The sequence below is a fragment of the Hippoglossus hippoglossus genome, chromosome 8 (assembly GCF_009819705.1).
Source record: "Hippoglossus hippoglossus isolate fHipHip1 chromosome 8, fHipHip1.pri, whole genome shotgun sequence".
Classification (NCBI taxonomy): Eukaryota; Metazoa; Chordata; class Actinopteri; order Pleuronectiformes; family Pleuronectidae; genus Hippoglossus; species Hippoglossus hippoglossus.
Window position 1 is genome coordinate 22,984,470 of NC_047158.1, and position 19,796 is coordinate 23,004,265.

Consider the following 19,796-nt stretch of genomic DNA (forward strand, 5'->3'; position numbering starts at 1 on the left):
GAAACGTCACCTTACCATCTCTTCCTAACTCAGCTGAGGTTGATTATAGAGAAGTAAAATCGGGTGTAAGCTCTATCCTGAAAGATAAAGGTGGAGGAAGTCAGACATCAAACACTGGAGCAACAATTCAAAGATTTCAGTCGTGAATTAAGAAGAAATCGTTGTTTGATCCGATCAGAGACAAAAACACATTTAAATGTTATAATTCAGGACACTTTTTGCTCCCACATTTATTTTAGATTTGAGATAATATGACAACACAGCTCCTCCAAAGTGAAGCTGAAGTGTCTTCATCGCCCCCTGGTGTCTGGCTGCAGTATAAAACCCTCCTCCATGTTAGCAGATGGGACATGGATCAAACTAAAATATATCAAAGTAAATGTTAAATAAATGTTTGTCAAAGATGTTTCAGTCATTTCAGGTCGTTCTCAGAAACACTTGAACAAACAACCAGTTTGGTTTGAATCAGTTATTTGAAGATATAAAAACTGGGCTGAGACGTGATGATTGACAGCTGTAATCGTGAATCCTTAAGATTTGGATATATTACATACGACACACTTTGGTTCTTGGTCTCTTTGCGACTGGACGCTGCAGATGTGTTGACGGTGTTGGCACGGTAACAGACGGTGGACGGACAGAAACTTACAGAGAGGAGAAGGAATGAGGAAGTGTCTCACTCTGAGGGGAAATATGTATTCATCTGTTACATCATTTGGTCCCGAGACACAACTCAGAGACACGAAGAGAAATAAACTCAGGACAAAGTGTTTCTTTCCTCTGCTGCTCCTGAAGAACTCCACAGGAACGTGACGAGGCTTCGCTGCCAAGACGCAGGAACGTCTTCATCAAACAGATCCAATCAGCTGAGAGAAACCCCCCAGAACTCAAACTGTGAACTCACTCGCCGCTTTCCTTCCACTCAGAGAAAAGCTTCCTTCAGGCGTCCGACACTGAACACGTGGCCCAGTGGATTATGTTCCACTGTGCTCACTGCTGCTTCAGGCCTGTGCACGTTAGTCCCACAGAATCAAGTGACCTGATGTTTTATTAAATTATTCTAAACTCAAACTGTTTCATCACTGAAGCAGCCAAAAAGAAAAGTTCGAACGTTGTCTCAATAAACCAGAATTTAATTTAAAAAAAGACAGTGATTGGTTGAAGGAGACGAGGAAATTGAACGCACGTCTGTGTAAAAAGATAGAATCACTAAAACCGCTGCACAAAAATTCACTTCAGGGGCCAATCAGATTTCAGCTGGGGACAGAGCCCGCCCTGGATCCGCCCCCGTTTAGAGCTCAGGTATAAATAACGGACAGACAGACAGAAGGACGGACGGACGGACAGATGGACGGACGGACGGACGGACGGACGGACGGACGGATGGACGGACGGACGGACGGACAGACGGACAGACGGACGGACGGACGGACGGACGGACAGACGGACGGACGGACGGACAGACGGACAGACGGACGGACGGACAGACGGATGGACAGACAGATGGACGGACGGACAGACAGATGGACGGACAGACGGACGGATGGACAGACAGACGGATGTTTCAAACGTGCCTCCCTGAACGAACAAGCTCAAGCTGCTCGGTTCAACCAGTTAAGTTCATGCGAGGGAGAATCTAAATAAAACAGGAAGTGTTTGTGCGTTAGCGTGTTGAGAGTCGAGCATCACGCCGTCCTCGTCACCAGGGAGACGTCATGTGAGTGAAGTGAGGACGAAGAGTGACAGTGAACTGACCTCTGCTCCTCCTTGATCTCCTCTTTGCTCATCAGGGTCTCAAACTTGCTCTGTTTCTTTCCAGGAGTGAACTTGACCTGATCTTCAGCTGCAGCCACGTCTGAAACAAACGAGTTACAACGAGACGCTACTGAATCTGTCACATCAGCAACAGACAACAATTATAAATGTACTGTCTGATAGAGTTATTATCTTACTTTGACATCAATTCATTTTATTTATTTCTCAACACACACACACACACACACACACACACACACACACACACACACACACACACACACACACACACACACACACACACACACACACACACACAGAGAGAGAGTTCATGTGTATCAGATGAAAATAAACCTGCTGATCGCTCGGACGTTATTTTTCCTGTGATCTTGATCTTCTCATTATTTTAAGTGTATAGATTTGTATACGATAGGTGTGTGTGTGTGTGTGTGTGTGTGTGTGTGTGTGTTGTATATGAAGCTGATCTACAGGAAGTGACCTATCAGCTGCTGCTGTTTCTCTCTTCACTGATTAGATTCCACAGACTACGATAAACTGGGTTCAGGTTCTTCTGCACTGCTTCACTTTCTGGACCTACGTCTTTTCTTTTATCAACTGTCTGTGGTTTCACCCTCTGCCGCTGATTTGTCCTCATTCTGATCCGGATGCAGCAGACTTACCGTTGTTCAGGACATTCTCTGGTTCTCTTTCAGTCTCAATCAAGAGTTCAGGGGTCAGCAGGATTTCTTCTGTGAAACCAGGGATCAGCTCAGGTAAAGACTCCTCCACCAGCGAGACCACTTCAGGTACCGGTTCAGATTCCACCACAGGCTCTGGATCATATACTGACACTGGTTCTGGGACTTCAACTGCTTCTGGGACTTCTACTGGTTCTGGGACTTCAACTGCTTCTGGGACTTCAACTGCTTCTGGGACATCTTCTGGTTCTGACTCTGGTTCAAGCCCAAGTTCTGGCTCTGGAACAGCTTCTGATACAGAAGCTACTTCTTGTACTGAAACTGGTTCTGGTTCTGTCTCTGGGACTTGGACTAATTCTGGGACGGGTTCTGGGACAGGCTTTGATTCTGGGACGGGTTCTGGTTCTTTCACTGGTTCTGGTTCAACCTGAAAAGACAAAAGGTTTTGAAACAGTGAGTTTCTTTGAGATCATGTTCAGTTTCTGTTTGGAGTTTTTTATCATCATCTATTTGTTGTGTTGTTTTGATTGTGTGTTCTTTTTGTGTAGTGCATTGAGTCTGTGTGACACGTTGTGAAACCTCAGTTTCATGTTTAATGTGACGTTGACGTCTTGGTCAGAAAGTCAAGACGAGTCAGATGAGTCTAAAACCCACTTAGCACAGAGGTTCTTGTACCAGGATCTGACCTCTGACCTGGGACACAGTAACTGTCAGGTGCAGATCCTCGTCGAGGATCAGCTGCCGCCTGCCGCCGACATTAAGACAAATGAAAACCTCTTGAGCCCAAACCAGCCTTCGCTTCCTGCCGCCGGACTCACACTCACATCTGTGTTTTCAGAGACGTCCACTCCACCTGTCTTTGCTCAAGAGCTGAGTCCTGGTTTCTCCAGACAAACACACGTGTGTTATGAACTTATGTTTTCTTAACTGGTTTGATTTGAATTTAACTTCATGTTTATAAAATTCATGTCAACTTGAGTAGAAAATAATTAAAGAATAACATGTTTCATGGTTCAGGCTGAGACGATCCTCTTCTAATACTCAGGCACTGAACCAATATATATTCAGATGTATTTAAATTTGGAAATTAATTCACGTTAATGAAAAATCTGTCATTAGGGTTCATTCTGAGGTCAGAGGTCATAGGACGATGAACAAGTCGTCTACCTGTTAGTAAAGTTCTGTCATAATAAAGTTCTGTCATAATAAAGTTCTGTTATAATAAAGTTCTGTCATAATAAAGTTCTGTTATAATAAAGTTCTGTCATAATAAAGTTATGTCATAATAAAGTTCTGTCATAATAAAGTTCTGTTATAATAAAGTTCTGTTATAATAAAGTTCTGTCATAATAAAGTTCTGTTATAATAAAGTTCTGTCATAATAAAGTTATGTCATAATAAAGTTCTGTCATAATAAAGTTATGTCATAATAAAGTTCTGTTATAATAAAGTTCTGTCATAATAAAGTTATGTTATAATAAAGTTCTGTCATAATAAAGTTATGTCATAATAAAGTTCTGTCATAATAAAGTTATGTTATAATAAAGTTCTGTTATAATAAAGTTCTGTCATAATAAAGTTCTGTTATAATAAAGTTCTGTCATAATAAAGTTATGTTATAATAAAGTTCTGTCATAATAAAGTTATGTCATAATAAAGTTCTGTCATAATAAAGTTATGTCATAATAAAGTTCTGTCATAATAAAGTTATGTTATAATAAAGTTCTGTTATAATAAAGTTCTGTCATAATAAAGTTCTGTTATAATAAAGTTCTGTCATAATAAAGTTATGTCATAATAAAGTTCTGTCATAATAAAGTTATGTTATAATAAAGTTCTGTCATAATAAAGTTCTGTTATAATAAAGTTCTGTCATAATAAAGTTCTGTCATAATAAAGTTGTTATAATAAAGTTCTGTCATAATAAAGTTATGTTATAATAAAGTTCTGTCATAATAAAGTTCTGTTATAATAAAGTTCTGTTATAATAAAGTTCTGTCATAATAAAGTTCTGTCATAATAAAGTTCTGTTATAATAAAGTTCTGTCATAATAAAGTTCTGTCATAATAAAGTTCTGTCATAATAAAGTTCTGTTATAATAAAGTTCTGTCATAATAAAGTTATGTCATAATAAAGTTCTGTCATAATAAAGTTATGTCATAATAAAGTTATGTTATAATAAAGTTCTGTTATAATAAAGTTCTGTCATAATAAAGTTCTGTTATAATAAAGTTCTGTCATAATAAAGTTCTGTTATAATAAAGTTCTGTCACCACTGTCCTCAGTGTCCACGCTGCAGCTCCTCTTTTCAGCCTCTGTCTCAAACACTTGGTTTCAGCTCCTGTCTCTTTAAGACCCCCCCCCATGAAGCCTCTGATTGGTCAGCTGCTCCACTCTGTTGTGACTCAGTTCCTCATGATCTGAATCAAACGAGCGGCATCAGAGGAAATTATGGAAAAACTCAGTTAAACTAGGTTTTTATCGATTAATCAATATCACGAGACTTTAATATATAAATCTATGAGAATATGAGATGTTAAATCAAGAAGATTAAAACTACCAAACCAAGAAGAAGATCTAATAAATCAGGGTTACGAAATACTAATAATATAATAATACTGAGTCGAGATTATAAAATACTAATTTGAGATTACAAACTTTATAATATGATCTTCTGTATTATTGTAACAGGAAATCAAGAATATGAGACACTAAACTTTATTATTTTACAAAACTCCTAACGTACACACACACACACACACACACACACACACACACACACACACACACACACACACACACACACACACACACACACACACACACACACACACACACACACACACACACACACACGTTGAGGCCGAGCTTCAAACAGACTCGTCTCCTCTGAGGCGTCGTCTCGTTTATTGGACCCACCACAGGACTCTGTCCCTGAACTCCCCAACTTGGAAACACGAGGAGGTTCCAGATCTTCTGGTGATGAGGGCCGACGCCGGTGTGGATGAGCTGTAAACAACAACACTGATCTTTCCACAGCAGAGTTTATACGTCATGTCCGGCCTCCTGCTGCTCTACAGGCTCCGCCCCTGCTGCTCTACAGGCTCCGCCCCTGCTGCTCTACAGGCTCCGCCCCTCGCCTGGATGTCCCCACATGTTCCTCAGAACAAACTTTGGAAACATGACAAATTAACTTTAGAGACACAACTTCATGTGTTGCGGTCCTGACACACACACTGCTGCTGTTGCTCTGTTGTCATCTCTGGGATGTAGAACGTGAGAAAGATGCACGTGTGAGATCAGCTGCCTCCAACACACTCATGTTTCCATATATGGAGCTGAACCGACAGCAGCGACTCGTGAGTCACTTTCAAAGAACGAGAGAAGTTAAAAGTCCGAACACATCATGAGTCGGAAACAGATTCATTCACCAGATCAGCACAAACGTCCTGAAACTCTGAGACAGTTTCAGTGTCGTCTTCTTCACCTTATACAGCTGCAGCCCAGCCGGAGGCAGAGCAGACTCTAGACTCTGTGACTCTGAGACTCTGTGACTCTGTGACTCTAGACTCTGTGACTCTGTGACTCTAGACTCTGTGACTCTGTAACTCTAGAAGAAGGAACAGGACAACATGCTAACGACATAAATGTCAAAGAGCCAAACTGGTCTGATGCATGAGGCGCCTGCAGGGTGGTAGATGTGTGAATGTGTGAGCAGGACGACACCAGGACACCGGCCTGGGGAGCGTTGGTGTTTGGACATTTGATCATTAAGAGTTAAAGACCAACAGATTGTCAAAGTGAGACAATCGTCCTAAGACCTCAGGACGTTTGTTTCGTCCACTTTTTACTTGAACCATCAATGTGATCGGTCAAACTCTATCATCTCAACCCTGTTCTAGTGTTTATACTATTTTTATATTTTATATTGTTTGCTATTTGTTATATTTCTATATCTATGCAGCGAATTTCTCTTACATGTAAACGTAACGAGCAATAAACCCTGATTCTGATGATAAAAACAAAGTAAATAAACGCCGACATACGTCCAGCTTGTGCAGTGCTGGTTAGTAATAGATTACATCGAATCAGAATTAGCAGGAAACACGAGAGTTTAACTCCAGTTTCACTTCAGCTCGTTCTCACCACACGTTGATAAAGGACGAAGACATTACGAGACTGGAACCTTCCTCACAGCAACGTTTCAATCTCTTCTTCTGCGACACTTTACTGGCACAGATTAAAAAGACAGCACCACCAAATGTTGCTGATGAACCATCTCACAACATTTGGGTGAAAAATTCACATTTTTGTATTTATTCAATTTCTTACACTACTTCAGTTATTTTCTGATTTATTATGGTTTATTGATTTACCTTTTAACGGAGGTTTTACAGATTTTAGAGATTATATTTGAAATACAAAAGGAAGTAAAATAAGGATGTAGACCCTGGAGGAACATTTCCACAGCAGAGGTCGAAGCAGCGGCGTAGATGTTGTAGGTCACACAGCTTCAGTCATCAAACAACAAGACTCACTGTGTTTCAGCCGCACACAAACACACAGACGTCCTTTATGTGGTCAAAATGTACCATGATGCAGTGCGGCGGCTGCCAGACAGCTGAGGGGCGTGCGTGTTGGGTAAGGTTCTCAGTGAGGACGAGGGTGTGGCTGAAGACGCAGAAAAGGCCTGTTTTATATTTGGCTCAGAGACAGACAGCGTGTTGAGGGGTCAGTACTCACAAGGTTTCATTTCTAATTCAATACGTCAGAGAACAAAGACTCCAGAAAACATGATGAAGCCGTCGAACCATCGGGACAAAAGACCAACGCTGTCTTTGACCAGGTGGCTGAACATTAAATCCACAAAGCCAGAGCTTCAGATTCACGCTGAGATGAAAATATGAGACGAGACTTTGTGGAAACCTGATAAAACATCGGGAATCACAGGTTAGTGGTTCAACCTCCAGGACTCTGAGCTGTGGGAGCTGGTTAATATGAGGACATGTCGAACACTGTGTCCATCGCTCTGAGGACTGTTAAAGAACCGTGCTACTGAAAAACTAATTCAACAATCAGAGACTCGGCCTGAGACACTGTGGGACAATCAGAGACTCGGCCTGAGACACTGTGGGACAATCAGAGACTTGAAGACATGTGGGACCATCAGAGACTTGAAGACACTGTGGGACCATCAGAGACTTGAAGACATGTGGGACCATCACAGACTTGAAGACACTGTGGGACCATCAGAGACTTGAAGACACTGTGGGACCATCAGAGACTTGAAGACATGTGGGACCATCACAGACTTGAAGACACTGTGGGACCATCAGAGACTTGAAGACACTGTGGGACAATCAGAGACTCGAAGACACTGTGGGACAATCAGAGACTCGGCCTGAGACACTGTGGGACCATCAGAGACTTGAAGACACTGTGGGACCATCAGAGACTTGAAGACATGTGGGACCATCAGAGACTTGAAGACACTGTGGGACCATCAGAGACTTGAAGACACTGTGGGACCATCAGAGACTTGAAGACACTGTGGGACAATCAGAGACTTGAAGACACTGTGGGACCATCAGAGACTTGAAGACACTGTGGGACCATCAGAGACTTGAAGACACTGTGGGACAATCAGAGACTTGAAGACACTGTGGGACCATCAGAGACTTGTCCTGAGACACTGTGGGACAATCAGAGACTTGAAGACACTGTGGGACAATCAGAGACTTGTCCTGAGACACTGTGGGACAATCAGAGACTTGAAGACACTGTGGGACAATCAGAGACTTGAAGACACTGTGGGACAATCACAGACTTGTCCTGAGACACTGTGGGGCAATCATAGACTTGAAGACACTGTGGGACAATCAGAGACTTGTCCTGAGACACTGTGGGACAATCAGAGACTTGAAGACACTGTGGGACAATCAGAGACTTGAAGACACTGTGGGACAATCACAGAATTGTCCTGAGACACTGTGGGACAATCAGAGACTTGAAGACACTGTGGGACAATCAGACACTTGAAGACACTGTGGGACAATCAGAGACTTGAAGACACTGTGGGACAATCAGAGACTCGTCCGGAGACACTGTGGGACAATCACAGACTTGAAGACACTTTGGGACAATCAGAGACTCATCCTGAGATACTGTGGGACAATCAGAGACTTGTCCAGCCCAGCGTTGTGTCCCAGCTGTCAAACGTCATGTGGAGGGGACACACCCCCTCTCACAGTCAATTTCAGACATGTGACACCACGAACATGTGTAAATATAGGATCCATGTATCCGTCGCATGTTCAGCGGCAGTAAGCACATTCCTCTGGCTTTTTAAAGGACGCAGCTCAAAGTGGACAAAGGTCAAACAGATCCAACACATCAGGGCCAACGTGCAGGACGTCAGAGGACTAACTATGTCCAGACACCAGGGGGCGTCTGAACCAGCTTCATGTGTTTGTTCCATGTTTCATCTGATCTGTTAGTTCTGGTTTCACTTTTTAATTTAGGGACTAAAGAATTTAGTCTGACATACGTGCTTCCTGTCGTCATCACCTACGTGGGCGGAGTCTACCTGTACTTGACTCTGATTGGTTTGTAGACGGCGTATGAAGTGGGGGTGCTGTCAATTGGGGGGGTAGTGGTCTTTCTGTTTGAACGGAGGAATTGAATAAAGCTTGATTTGGTTGCCATGGTAACATCATTATAGTCGCTGTAAAGGAACAGAACCCTGGTTCAGTTTGCTGCAGACCCAGAACCCCTCTTCTGGTCTGAGGAACCTTTCACACCTGATATCAAACAAGGTGTGAACCAGCAAACCTGAAGTTCTCAAGGTAAAATGAAGCAGCGCTCACAGAAGTTTCTGATTCAGAGGCTGGAGATGTGTGGACACCAGGCCGACCCATAATGCATCAGTGTGGACGGAGACACGAAGAAGGAAATGCATCAGGCGAAATATTGTAAATAGGGTAACGAGACTTTAAGAGTTCTCTGACGTTTTATCGACTCAGTAATGAAACGTGATAATCACTGTTAATAACTTGTATCTGCTCCTCTCAGACCAACAACTCAGTTCTTATACCGAGACCAAAACTCAACAAACGTCTGAGGAATAACGGATCGGTTACATCAAAGGAACATCAAACACACAATGAACCAAAGTTATTACAGCAAATTCACTTCAACTGAACTTTGACAAGAAATCAGTTTTGTCTTGATTAAAAAAATCATCTGTATATAAAAACGTTTTAATGAAGACAAAACTGTGATTTCTTGTCAAAGTTTAATTTAAGTAAACTTGAAATTAATTAGCTTTTATCATTTTGGTAGTTTGTTAAAAGACTATTCGATGAATTGATTCATGTCAGGTTTATTTATTTATATCATTTTTTAATTATTACTTTTCAGTTAATTTTATCAGGTAATATATGAATAAAAAAGATGTATTAATCAATATTTAGTTATAGTTTTTTGTTCTGTATTACACATTCATTTTATTTTTCTGACTGAAAACAGCTAAATAAATTTGTCATTTTCTGGTTTTATTCACTAATCAACAAACTAATTCAAGCTTCTGATCAATAATAATAATAATAATACATCTTAACTAAACTGACCTTCACCGGGACGTCCTGGATCTTCTCAGCCGGAGCAGGAGGCTCAGTCCGCGGGGACACGTCGGGCTCGGGTCGGAGCTGCTGCCCCAGAGCTCTGGACGGAGGGACGTCGTCTCCGTAGCCGACTTCAGGCTTCTTGTTCCGGGCAGCGGCGGAGGAGGCGTCGGGCTTTTTACTGAGGAGCGACCAGGCGAAATAAATGGCCACGACAGTGAAGAGGATGGCGGGAATAACGAAGATCAGGTCCAGATCCATGATGGCGGATTAACGGGAGAAGGTACCGGTGCTTGTAGGAGTTGGTCCTGCTGCTGTCACACGCACACTGAGCTTCAGCCCCTCGCGCACACACTAACAGCTGATCTGACACACATCCGCTTCCCCTTCACAATTAAAGCCGCTACAGGAAATGCTTATGTTTAACTTTCAAAATAAAAACGAATCAGGGACAAAGCCACCCAAAAAGGCTGATTAAAGAAAATAAAGTTACATTTTAAATCCACAGTTTAACTTTAAAACAGTTTATTATATATACTCTTAATATTCTCTATAAGGACATTCATTGACCGTTGACCACTGGAATCGAATCAGTTCTTCTGTTGGTCTGAATGAACATTTGTACCAAATCTGAACACGCTCCCTCAAGGCGTTGCTGACATATTGTGTTCACAACAATGGGACAGACATACAATCTGGACACATTCAGCCACTAGGTGGCGCCGGCACAGAGATGTAAAAACAGGTCAGTTGACAAAACATCACTGAAAACAATGTGACACTGGTTCAAGTCATTAGAAAAGATTTTATTGATCACAGCCGGGTCTCATCCTCACATCAACATTGAATCTGCTCAGGAGATTTGAGCATCGACGTCCTGCAGCAACAATCACACATTCGGTAAAACCTCGTCCCAGACGGACCTTCACCAGAACAAAGATGGAAGGCACCGTGTGAGCGAGCCCAGCAGATCACTGCCCTCAGTTCAACAAGATTCAGATAAAAGACCCACAACAAGCTTTATAGGCACTTTAGTCTAAAGCCACAGAAACGACATCAGCTGCACGTGCAACACGAACCATTCTCTCCTTAATCTGTCATTTTAAGATTCCTCTGGTTCAGACTGTTGATGACGTCACGTTTTACAGTTTTCTGAAAATAAGTGTTTCTTCTTTCATGTTTCCTCATCTAATGATTATGAATTTGTAATTTAAGAGTTTCTGTTTAATTTCAGATTTATTCTGCTGCCATATCTGATCTTTATGTCTCGTTGTTTTATAAAAAAGGACATTTGAAGATTTCATACTAAAGACAAAGAGTCGCTCTTAACCAATCAGGAGTCAGTGTCAGTCACAATGTCGCCAAACTGATTAATACCAAACTGATCAGAAACACTTGACCAAACATCAGTGAGATGGCAGCTGATAATTATCATTTTAAATATATAGTTCTTAATTATTTAACGTCTACTTTGATTTTTTAGTTTGGTCTATTTCCCATCTGCTAACATGGAGGAGAAGAGGTTTATGAGCTGTACTGCAGCCAGCCACCAGGAGGCGATTGAGAGGCTTTGGCTTCACTTTTCGGAGACGTCATGTCGGCCATCTTGACCGGTAGAAACTACTATGACTTTATCATTTTGACTCTCGTCGATTTTATTCTCTAGTTTTTTTACTTCACTTTTGTTTTTCAAATATTTTGATATTTCTCTGTAAAGTTGTTTTATTATTAACTTAACGTGATTTTGTGTTTTCGCTTCTCAACCATGAAGCGATGATTGTTTATATTATAATATTACAGGAAGCTTCAGACGACAGACCAACATCAAATTAACTCTAACCATTATTTTATTAACTTTTAAAATTTTGTTATTGTCACACTGAGTAGAATTTAACTCCCGTCAGTCAAACTTCAAGTATTGGATTGAAAAACCAGTAGAGAAAATATGTTCTTCAGTACATTCCTGCAGAATCAAACAATAACTGATACAGAAATTAATTCATGACGTGACCTGGACAAGCAACAGAAAATATTAAGTTTTTAAAATCTAAGTCCTTTTTTGTCCTATTGAAGGAAGAAATCTACTTTTCTTGAGCTGCAGATTCTCAGATTTACACTTGCTGCTGTGACGTCATCGTTAACGACCTGTTTCCTGTTAAGTTTAATAAAGTTTTACGTGCACAGATAATCTCGTTCAGAACCACTTCAGAGATTTAACCTGCAGAAGTTTAAACTTCTGACGACTGAACTTGTCGACAGATTAAATTCTTAAACAAGACCCTCGTCACATTCTCTCCGTCTCAGCACAAGCTCACAAAAGAAAACCGCAGAGCTTTAAAGACCCACCTACCAAACCAGAACCGTCTGTGATTGGCTAGAATTCGTCTTCACACATCAGAGACACAAAATCGTGATTGGTGTATAAAGCACAATGGTGGCAGGTGTCCATCCTCCTCCTTTATCTACACCTTGCTTCTCAGCGGCAGCCATCTTGGCTCTAAAGGCAGCCAGATGGCTGTCACTCTGGGATTCAGACACTGAACCTGAAGCAGCTGGGAGAAGGAGTCACCGCTGGGGGTTCGAGTGGACGGAGGCGGGAGGTCACCGTGACGAGCTCCTCTCCTTGCTGACGCAGTCGTCCTGACCGCTAGTGTCTCCGTTGGCCGTCATCCCGCAGGTGCGTCTCTTCTTCCTGCGGTGGGACATGGTGTCGCCCTCAGAGCCTGACTCTGCCTGCGGGAACACAGTGTACGGACGCACTGTTACAACATGTTCAAGACGTGTTGGGTTACAGCGACGGGACACGTGTGTCACATGTTAGCACCTGTTGGCTGCACTCACTTCAGACCCGGCTGACATGACTGCTGGTGACTGTGTGGAACAGTGTTCAGACTCAACTTTAGATCAAACACAGCAGGAAGACGCCTCGTCGGATTCATATGCAAAATTATGCAAATTAAACTTCACTATCAAATCCAAAACCTTGTGTATACGTTACAGTTTCTTCGTTTGAAAGATTTAATCTTTCAAATAAGACAAAACTAGTCCTCTGGGTCATTTGTGTCCAGTAACTAGTCCTGGTCTCAGTAATCTCCACTGCCACCACCTTCAATGACGTTAATATGAATATACACAGATCTGTCTTCACACACAGGTTTGTGTGTGTTTTAGCACATACATCAGAGTCGGACGAGCTGGAGGAGGACGATGATGAAGAGTCACTGGAGCTGTCTGAGGCGATGCCTGTCGACTCCTGCAGGTCAACTTTGTCTGCCAACACCGCCATGTCGGGCCGTTCCTGCTTCAGAACACTGAAACCACAAAACAACAAACTCTGTCAGGCTGTTAAATCATACGATTTCTGATGAAGAAGAATCAGGAGACATCCTCAAACTGTAGATTTTAAACTCATCACTGTTTTCAGACCTTCACTGAACTTTGAACTCGTTTCTGACATGTTCTGCAGGTTCTGTCTGTGAGAACAAACGTCTGAGTCAGTGTCTCTGGACATGTTCTGGATCTTCTCCTGCAGCCTCCTGGTAACATGTGTGTAACATGTCAGAGTGAGTCCATGTGAGGAGACAGCAGGACAATGTGTGGAAGCTTCCCAGAGAGCGAGTGGACGTGTGGATGAGGTTTCTAACACGTGACGGACGTGAAACTGGAAGAACACAAAGATCTCAGGATGAAGAAGAGGAGCCGTACACGTAGAAGACGAAGACGTCCACTTGGAAACACGAGGAGATTCCAGATCTTTTGGTGATGAGGGCCGACGCCGGTGTGGATGAGCTGTAAACAACACATTTATGCTGTGAGTGACTGAGATGAATCTTACCGATACCACTTCCTGGACAGCTTGGGTCGTCCTCGCACAGTTTTGTGCCACACGATGGGGAAGTTGGTTGTGCTGGCAAAGTTCTGAGTGATGGCGATTGTTGTGTCCATGTTGAGGACCACGTGCCACCATCCACCTGCAGACACACAGCTAGTTACCATTAACATCAGAGGGAAAATAAATCAACCGACTGGAAATCAGACATTAACAATAAATCATATCTGATATTTAGAGCTGCTTCATACTTTGTTGGTTCAGGTTGAAACGTGTAACAGGGAAAAATAATCTGTATATAAATTCAACGGTGCCGGTATAAGTGAACTTAATGTGGACAGAAGAAAATAAAATAACAGAAATAAAACATCTATAGTTCAACTAGTTCAAATACACCAAATGAACGTCCTCATGGTTCTAACATTATATCGTCAGAGGTGAAGACTGCAGCTGCTTCCTCTTCTTCTTCTACTGTTTAATTCTGTCTCTACTTCCTGTGATTGGTCCAAAAGTCCAAACTATCCAACAAAGTGTTTTCACTGCAAACCAACAGAACCTGGTTCAGTTTGATCCAGACGCAGAACTCCTCCTCTGCTCTGAGGAACCTTTCACACCTGATGTTCAGCTTCAGACTGAACTGAAGAGTCTGAAGCTCTGAACCAAACAAGGCTTTTTTAAATTAAAGACTTTTAACCTATGATTATGAAAAGGGTCTTATGTAAATTAACTTTGTTGGTGAGTTAAATAGTAAACGTCTGTCTTTAAAACATTAAGCTGCATTTAACTGTTCAGAACAACGTGTTGTCCTCACTGTGACCAAGGTCTAATCTACAGTCACACAGGTAGTGTGACTGTAGGAAGTCTAAATCCTGGAAGGAGGCACGAGGAGCAGCTGAGGGTTTAATCTGTCCTCATCACATTAGCTCTGTTGGCATTAAGGGAATCTAGGCCACATCCGTGTCATTGCATGTTGTCACATGTCGCTGTCCCTACAGTCAACACGCCCATTAGGTCACGCAGGTGCTGAGCTACTGAGAATGTACAAGGTAACCAGTCTGGTTTCTGATTGGTTGGCTGGTAAAACAGGACCGAGTTTAAATAATGATGGAGACAGAAAACTGTGTTTCTTCACTGACCAGGCACAAAAACCGTCTCCCCGGGTTTCTGGAGGATCTCCAGTGGCGTGAACTCTGGAGGCCAGTTGGGCTGCTGCGTTCGTGGGTAAACCACACTGAACCAGGTGATGGCCTCGTCCTGCTGGTTGCCTCCGTCCTCTCGGGTCACTTTGATCAGCTCTCGGGGCGTGTTGGTGGGGAACAGACACCACCTCTTGTGACCCTGAACCAAGGCGTTCCATGCGCTGGTGCCCAGGGGGTCGATGTGAATTCCTGTGCCGGAGCGAGCCGGACCCATCACGAACCATCTGTGGTGGAGGAAACGGTTTTTACACTTCTATCTCAGAGTGATTTAACGGATCTGCAGGTTTCACCGAGTTAAATTTAAGTAGACTTTTAAAGTTTACTTAAATTCAACACTTTTCATTATCGTCTACAGACCTTTGTAGGAAAGTGAATTTAATGCTTAAAACTTCTGAAAACAGAGGTTGTACAGATTTTAAAGATAAGAAGCATCCGAAGATTCGTCAGGAAATGACATCACAGGAAGTGAGTAGACACTGAGGAACATTTCTACTGCAGTGTCTTTTAGGATTATTCATGTGTCTGTATAAAAGTGGGTGTTTTTGTGTCCATGTTCATATATTTATTTGAAGTAATTGTCAACATTAATGTCTTTGATAATAAATATTAACGTGGGCAGATGACAGATAAGTTTGGTGTTTACGAACCTGTACGGCGGTCTGCGTTTCTCTCCTGCAAACTGGAAGAGGTCGTCCCTGAAGAAGACGGGGACCTGGTAGTCCTCCAACAGCTTCCGGCGTTTGGCGTGTTCACCGTAGCTGCTGTCAAAGATGTAGAGCGGGCTGTCGTCCCTGGTGTTCTCCAGGTACTCCATGTAGTACTTCATCTTCATCTTCACAGAGTAGCCGTCGTTGTCCTCCCCGCACTTGAACTTCTGGTTGCGGTATTTGCGCTTGAGTCGCTCCAGAGTCCATTTTTCTCGGGCGGGCCAGCTCTCCTGGCAGTTCTGCAGGACGACGGGCTTGTAGGGTCGCTCGAAGCGCCGGATGAACTCTTCAGGACTGAGATGGAGGGTGTCCACACGCTCTACGTTGTCCTGAAACACAGCATACATCAGATTACTGGTCCACGATGAGGGAGCACAAACTGAGGCAGAATCCCAGAGAAAGACTACAGATCTCGTGTGGGAGCAGGAGGAAGAATCACAGCCAGCTAAATCATTAAGATACGAACCTAACCTCCAAGTTCAAACTTAATCTACAGCTGTTGGGATATTAGATAGATGTTTATTTAAATCCCACTAACTACTTTTTATGTGGAATTGCTGCTGTGATCATGTTGGTTTATGACCAATGATTGACAGGAGTGTGACATCATGTGGAGTTCTCTCTCTAAAGGCTCTGGTGGATTCATCCCAGCAGCAGAAAACACATGAACAGGCTCCGTGCACCAGTTAGCTCGAATGGTGATGTGCAGGAAGACACACTTAGGTAAATACGAGTGTGTTCAATTGAACGAAGTTAAGTACTTGGATAAATGTACTTGTTTATATTTCAGCACTGGTTATCGTATTCCACTTTATGATGCAGGAAATAAATCCACTAAAAAACGATGATGTACTAACTGATGTATTTGAAGCAGCATTAATGTGATGAACACAATCATCACTAGTTCTCTTTCACACAACACGTTGTATTTCTCTTGAAGTATATGTTGATGCCAACACAACTGGATGTAAAGTATTTTACTCTGTGAGAATTAAAGGTGTCACAGAATGAGTCGTAACACCGGAGCTGTGCCCAGCTGCGCTCCTGCTGTTAGCCTAGCTGTTAGCTTAGCTGTTAGCCTAGCTGTTAGCCTAGCCCCGGGGCTCCGCTGACAGTTACCTTGACGGTTCGGTGCGACAGGTCGAACGTCTCGTGGTACCCGTGTTTGATCCAGTCCAGCGAGTCCTTCAGCTCGGGCCTGGCGCTCCGCTTCGCCTCTTTGATCCTCTTTTTACTCTTATGGTTCATTCCTCCTCTTGGTGTTTGTCGCTGGCTCAGTTAGCTATGAAGCTAACCCGGGGCTACCACACAATCACATCCACTAGCCTGCGCTGGTCGCCGGTTAGCCGCGCTGTTCTCCCCGCTCAGCCTCCACGAACCAGAGACGCGGTTCAGCGGTGTGAATCTGTTTAAAGCTGTTTAACCAACACAGAGAAGAGTGACTCTTTAATGATGAAGTGCTAACAGCAGCTAACAGCTAACAGCAGCTAGCTGCCTGCACACACGATGCTTCTGCTACTGACACGCCCATGTGGCACAGTACAAACCTCATTGGCTACAGAAGCTCAGGAAGCAAAGCGTTGATTGGTCTGAGGGTGGAATGTGCCTTCCCGCCAGGCGTATACTTCGATTTGATTGGCTGTTAACCTGCTTTCTGCTAGGGTCGACGCGGAAACAGGAAATAGACAAAGTGTCTGCTGGTGATGTTTCAACAGGATAATGACTCATTAATTTTTACTGATCAATAACCGATGATGTGATTATTTCACACAGCGATGGAGCGATGGATCCCACAGGAGCTAACGAAGTTAGCATAGCTTATAAAGTGTTCACGTTTGAAGACAACAGCGCAGAGTGTCTGTCAGTGTCTGTACCTGAGGTCAGTCCACATGTTCATCAACTGACGTCATAATGTGTGTCCGTGTCTGTAGCTGAGGTCAGTCCACATGTTCATCAACTGACGTCATAATGTGTGTCAGTGTCTGTAGCTGAGGTCAGTCCACATGTTCATCAACTGACGTCATAATGTGTGTCCGTGTCTGTAGCTGAGGTCAGTCCACATGTTCATCAACTGACATCATAATGTCTGTCAGTGTCTGTACCTGAGGTCAGTCCACATGTTCATCAACTGACGTCATAATGTCTGTCAGTGTCTGTACCTGAGGTCAGTCCACATGTTCATCAACTGACGTCATAATGTGTGTCCGTGTCTGTAGCTGAGGTCAGTCCACATGTTCATCAACTGACATCATAATGTCTGTCAGTGTCTGTACCTGAGGTCAGTCCACATGTTCATCAACTGACGTCATAATGTCTGTCAGTGTCTGTACCTGAGGTCAGTCCACATGTTCATCAACTGACGTCATAATGTGTGTCAGTGTCTGTAGCTGAGGTCAGTCCACATGTTCATCAACTGACGTCATAATGTGTGTCCGTGTCTGTAGCTGAGGTCAGTCCACATGTTCATCAACTGACGTCATAATGTGTGTCCGTGTCTGTAGCTGAGGTCAGTCCACATGTTCATCAACTGACGTCATAATGTGTGTCCGTGTCTGTAGCTGAGGTCAGTCCACATGTTCATCAACTGACATCATAATGTGTGTCCGTGTCTGTAGCTGAGGTCAGTCCGTGCTCCTGTCTCTCAGGTTCTGGATCCACAGTATGGCATGTACGTGTGGCCGTGTGCGGTGGTGCTGGCTCAGTATCTGTGGACCCACAGGGAGGAGCTGAAGGACAACACAGTGCTGGAGGTGGGGAGAACATGTCCCTTTGAGACCCGGGTGCTCACACATGAACGTAAAGCACTTTACTCTCTCTCCAAAGCTCGGTGCAGGTGTGAGTCTCCCAGGTGTGGTGGCCGCCAGGTGCGGTGCAAAGGTGATCCTGTCGGACAGCGCCAGGACTCCGCTGTGTCTGGAGAACTGCAGGCGAAGCTGTGATGCTAACAGCCTGCGTGATGTGGTCGTGTTGGGTCTCACCTGGGGGGAGGTCTCCCCGGATCTCGTTCTGCTTCCTAAACTGGACATAATCCTGGGATCAGACGTTTTCTACGAGCCTCGAGGTCAGTTCATATACAACAGCTGAATGCAAGTTTATCACAGCTGTAAAGGAAAACTATGTCCAATATAATATACAATATTTCTCACAAAACTAAGCGAACATTTGAAACTTCTTTCAGATTTCGAAGATGTTCTCGTGACTGTTGCTTTTCTTCTGAGGAAAAATCCCAGAGCACAGTTCTGGACCACGTACCAAGAGAGAAGGTAAAGCTGTGATGATCTGTGGGCTTGTGGGAAATGGTGTTTCTCAGAGGCCACTGAAAGAATAGAATACAGCCCATAGTAAAATGAAGTACAACAAAATAAATGAATAAATAGATACAATAAGTAACCAAACACACAATCACATCAGATTTCTGCCTGGAGGGGAGACGGGCTGATTTTAACATCATGTCTCTTTAGTAGTTGTTGTTATCACAGATGTTTGAAGGTGGTTTCAGTTCAGCTCTGTGTCACTGCCTCACTTCCACCCTCCTCTTCATCTTGTCTCAGCGCTGATTGGTCGATTGAACCGTTGCTCCGCAGATGGAACATGAACTGTGTTGACATTCAGTTGGAAAACTTTGGTGCCGATAAATCTGAGCTGGCCGGATCGACTCTGCCGGGCAGCCACAGTGTCCACATGATGATCATCACACTGAACACGAGGGGTTTGGACTGAAGAGGACAAAGTGTTTCCCAGAGGACGGTGAAATAACGAGATGATCGTCTCTGTGCGTCTCCCAGTAGAACACAGTCAAGATTTAATTTGCAGATCCCATTTAACATGTTTATCAAAATGTGTTTTAAAAATGAATCCTGATTAAAGTGTTTTGAATCCCAACCTGTCGTATTTCATGATATTTTAAAGGTTATATATAATATTCACTGCCACTAGATGTCGTACGAGCGTCTTGGACCAAAACAGATGCTTCGTCAGTCACGTA

At 43.3% G+C, this 19,796-nt stretch overlaps 3 protein-coding genes across 9 annotated transcripts in view; 1 reads left to right on the forward strand and 2 right to left on the reverse strand.

The window, feature by feature from the left end:
- Positions 1-19,796, reverse strand: part of si:ch73-366l1.5 (FILIA-N KH-like domain-containing protein) — a 39,459-nt gene that overhangs the window by 4,015 nt on the left and 15,648 nt on the right. Inside the window, exons 2-5 of one of the 4 annotated variants that reach the window (XM_034592735.1) lie at positions 10,083-10,377; positions 2,436-2,880; positions 1,756-1,855; positions 16-77 (exon numbers count right to left, since the gene is read on the reverse strand). In XM_034592735.1, coding sequence (XP_034448626.1) covers positions 44-77; positions 1,756-1,855; positions 2,436-2,880; positions 10,083-10,337 — 834 coding nt within the window. In that variant the 5' untranslated portion in view covers positions 10,338-10,377 and the 3' untranslated portion in view covers positions 16-43. Of the gene's footprint in view, positions 1-15; positions 78-1,755; positions 1,856-2,435; positions 2,881-10,082; positions 10,380-19,796 lie in introns of all 4 variants that reach the window. The other 3 variants (XM_034592732.1, XM_034592731.1, XM_034592734.1) reach the window with 3 other exon arrangements.
- Positions 9,961-17,342, reverse strand: jmjd6 (jumonji domain containing 6, arginine demethylase and lysine hydroxylase). Of its 2 annotated transcripts, XR_004614655.1 has the most exons (7): positions 16,931-17,294; positions 15,752-16,140; positions 15,042-15,328; positions 13,912-14,047; positions 13,255-13,387; positions 12,101-12,809; positions 9,961-9,971 (listed from the first exon to the last, which is right to left on the reverse strand). XR_004614655.1 is itself a non-coding variant. In XM_034592726.1 (6 exons), the coding sequence occupies exons 1-6, from the start codon at positions 17,057-17,059 to the stop codon at positions 12,678-12,680; spliced, it is 1,206 nt and encodes a 401-aa protein (XP_034448617.1). In that variant the 5' UTR covers positions 17,060-17,342; the 3' UTR covers positions 11,316-12,677. The 2 variants fall into 2 exon arrangements, 1 of the variants encoding a protein (XP_034448617.1); XM_034592726.1 differs by lacking the exon at positions 9,961-9,971 and having other exon boundaries at positions 11,316-12,809; positions 16,931-17,342.
- Positions 17,507-19,689, forward strand: mettl23 (methyltransferase like 23). Of its 3 annotated transcripts, none has more exons than XM_034592738.1 (5): positions 17,507-17,690; positions 18,457-18,561; positions 18,635-18,872; positions 18,990-19,074; positions 19,363-19,640. In XM_034592738.1, exons 1-5 carry the CDS (start codon positions 17,595-17,597, stop codon positions 19,529-19,531), a joined length of 693 nt encoding a protein of 230 aa, XP_034448629.1. In that variant the 5' UTR covers positions 17,507-17,594; the 3' UTR covers positions 19,532-19,640. The 3 variants fall into 3 exon arrangements, with proteins under 3 accessions (XP_034448629.1, XP_034448630.1, XP_034448631.1); XM_034592739.1 differs by having other exon boundaries at positions 19,396-19,640; XM_034592740.1 differs by lacking the exon at positions 17,507-17,690 and adding an exon at positions 18,043-18,089 and having other exon boundaries at positions 19,363-19,689.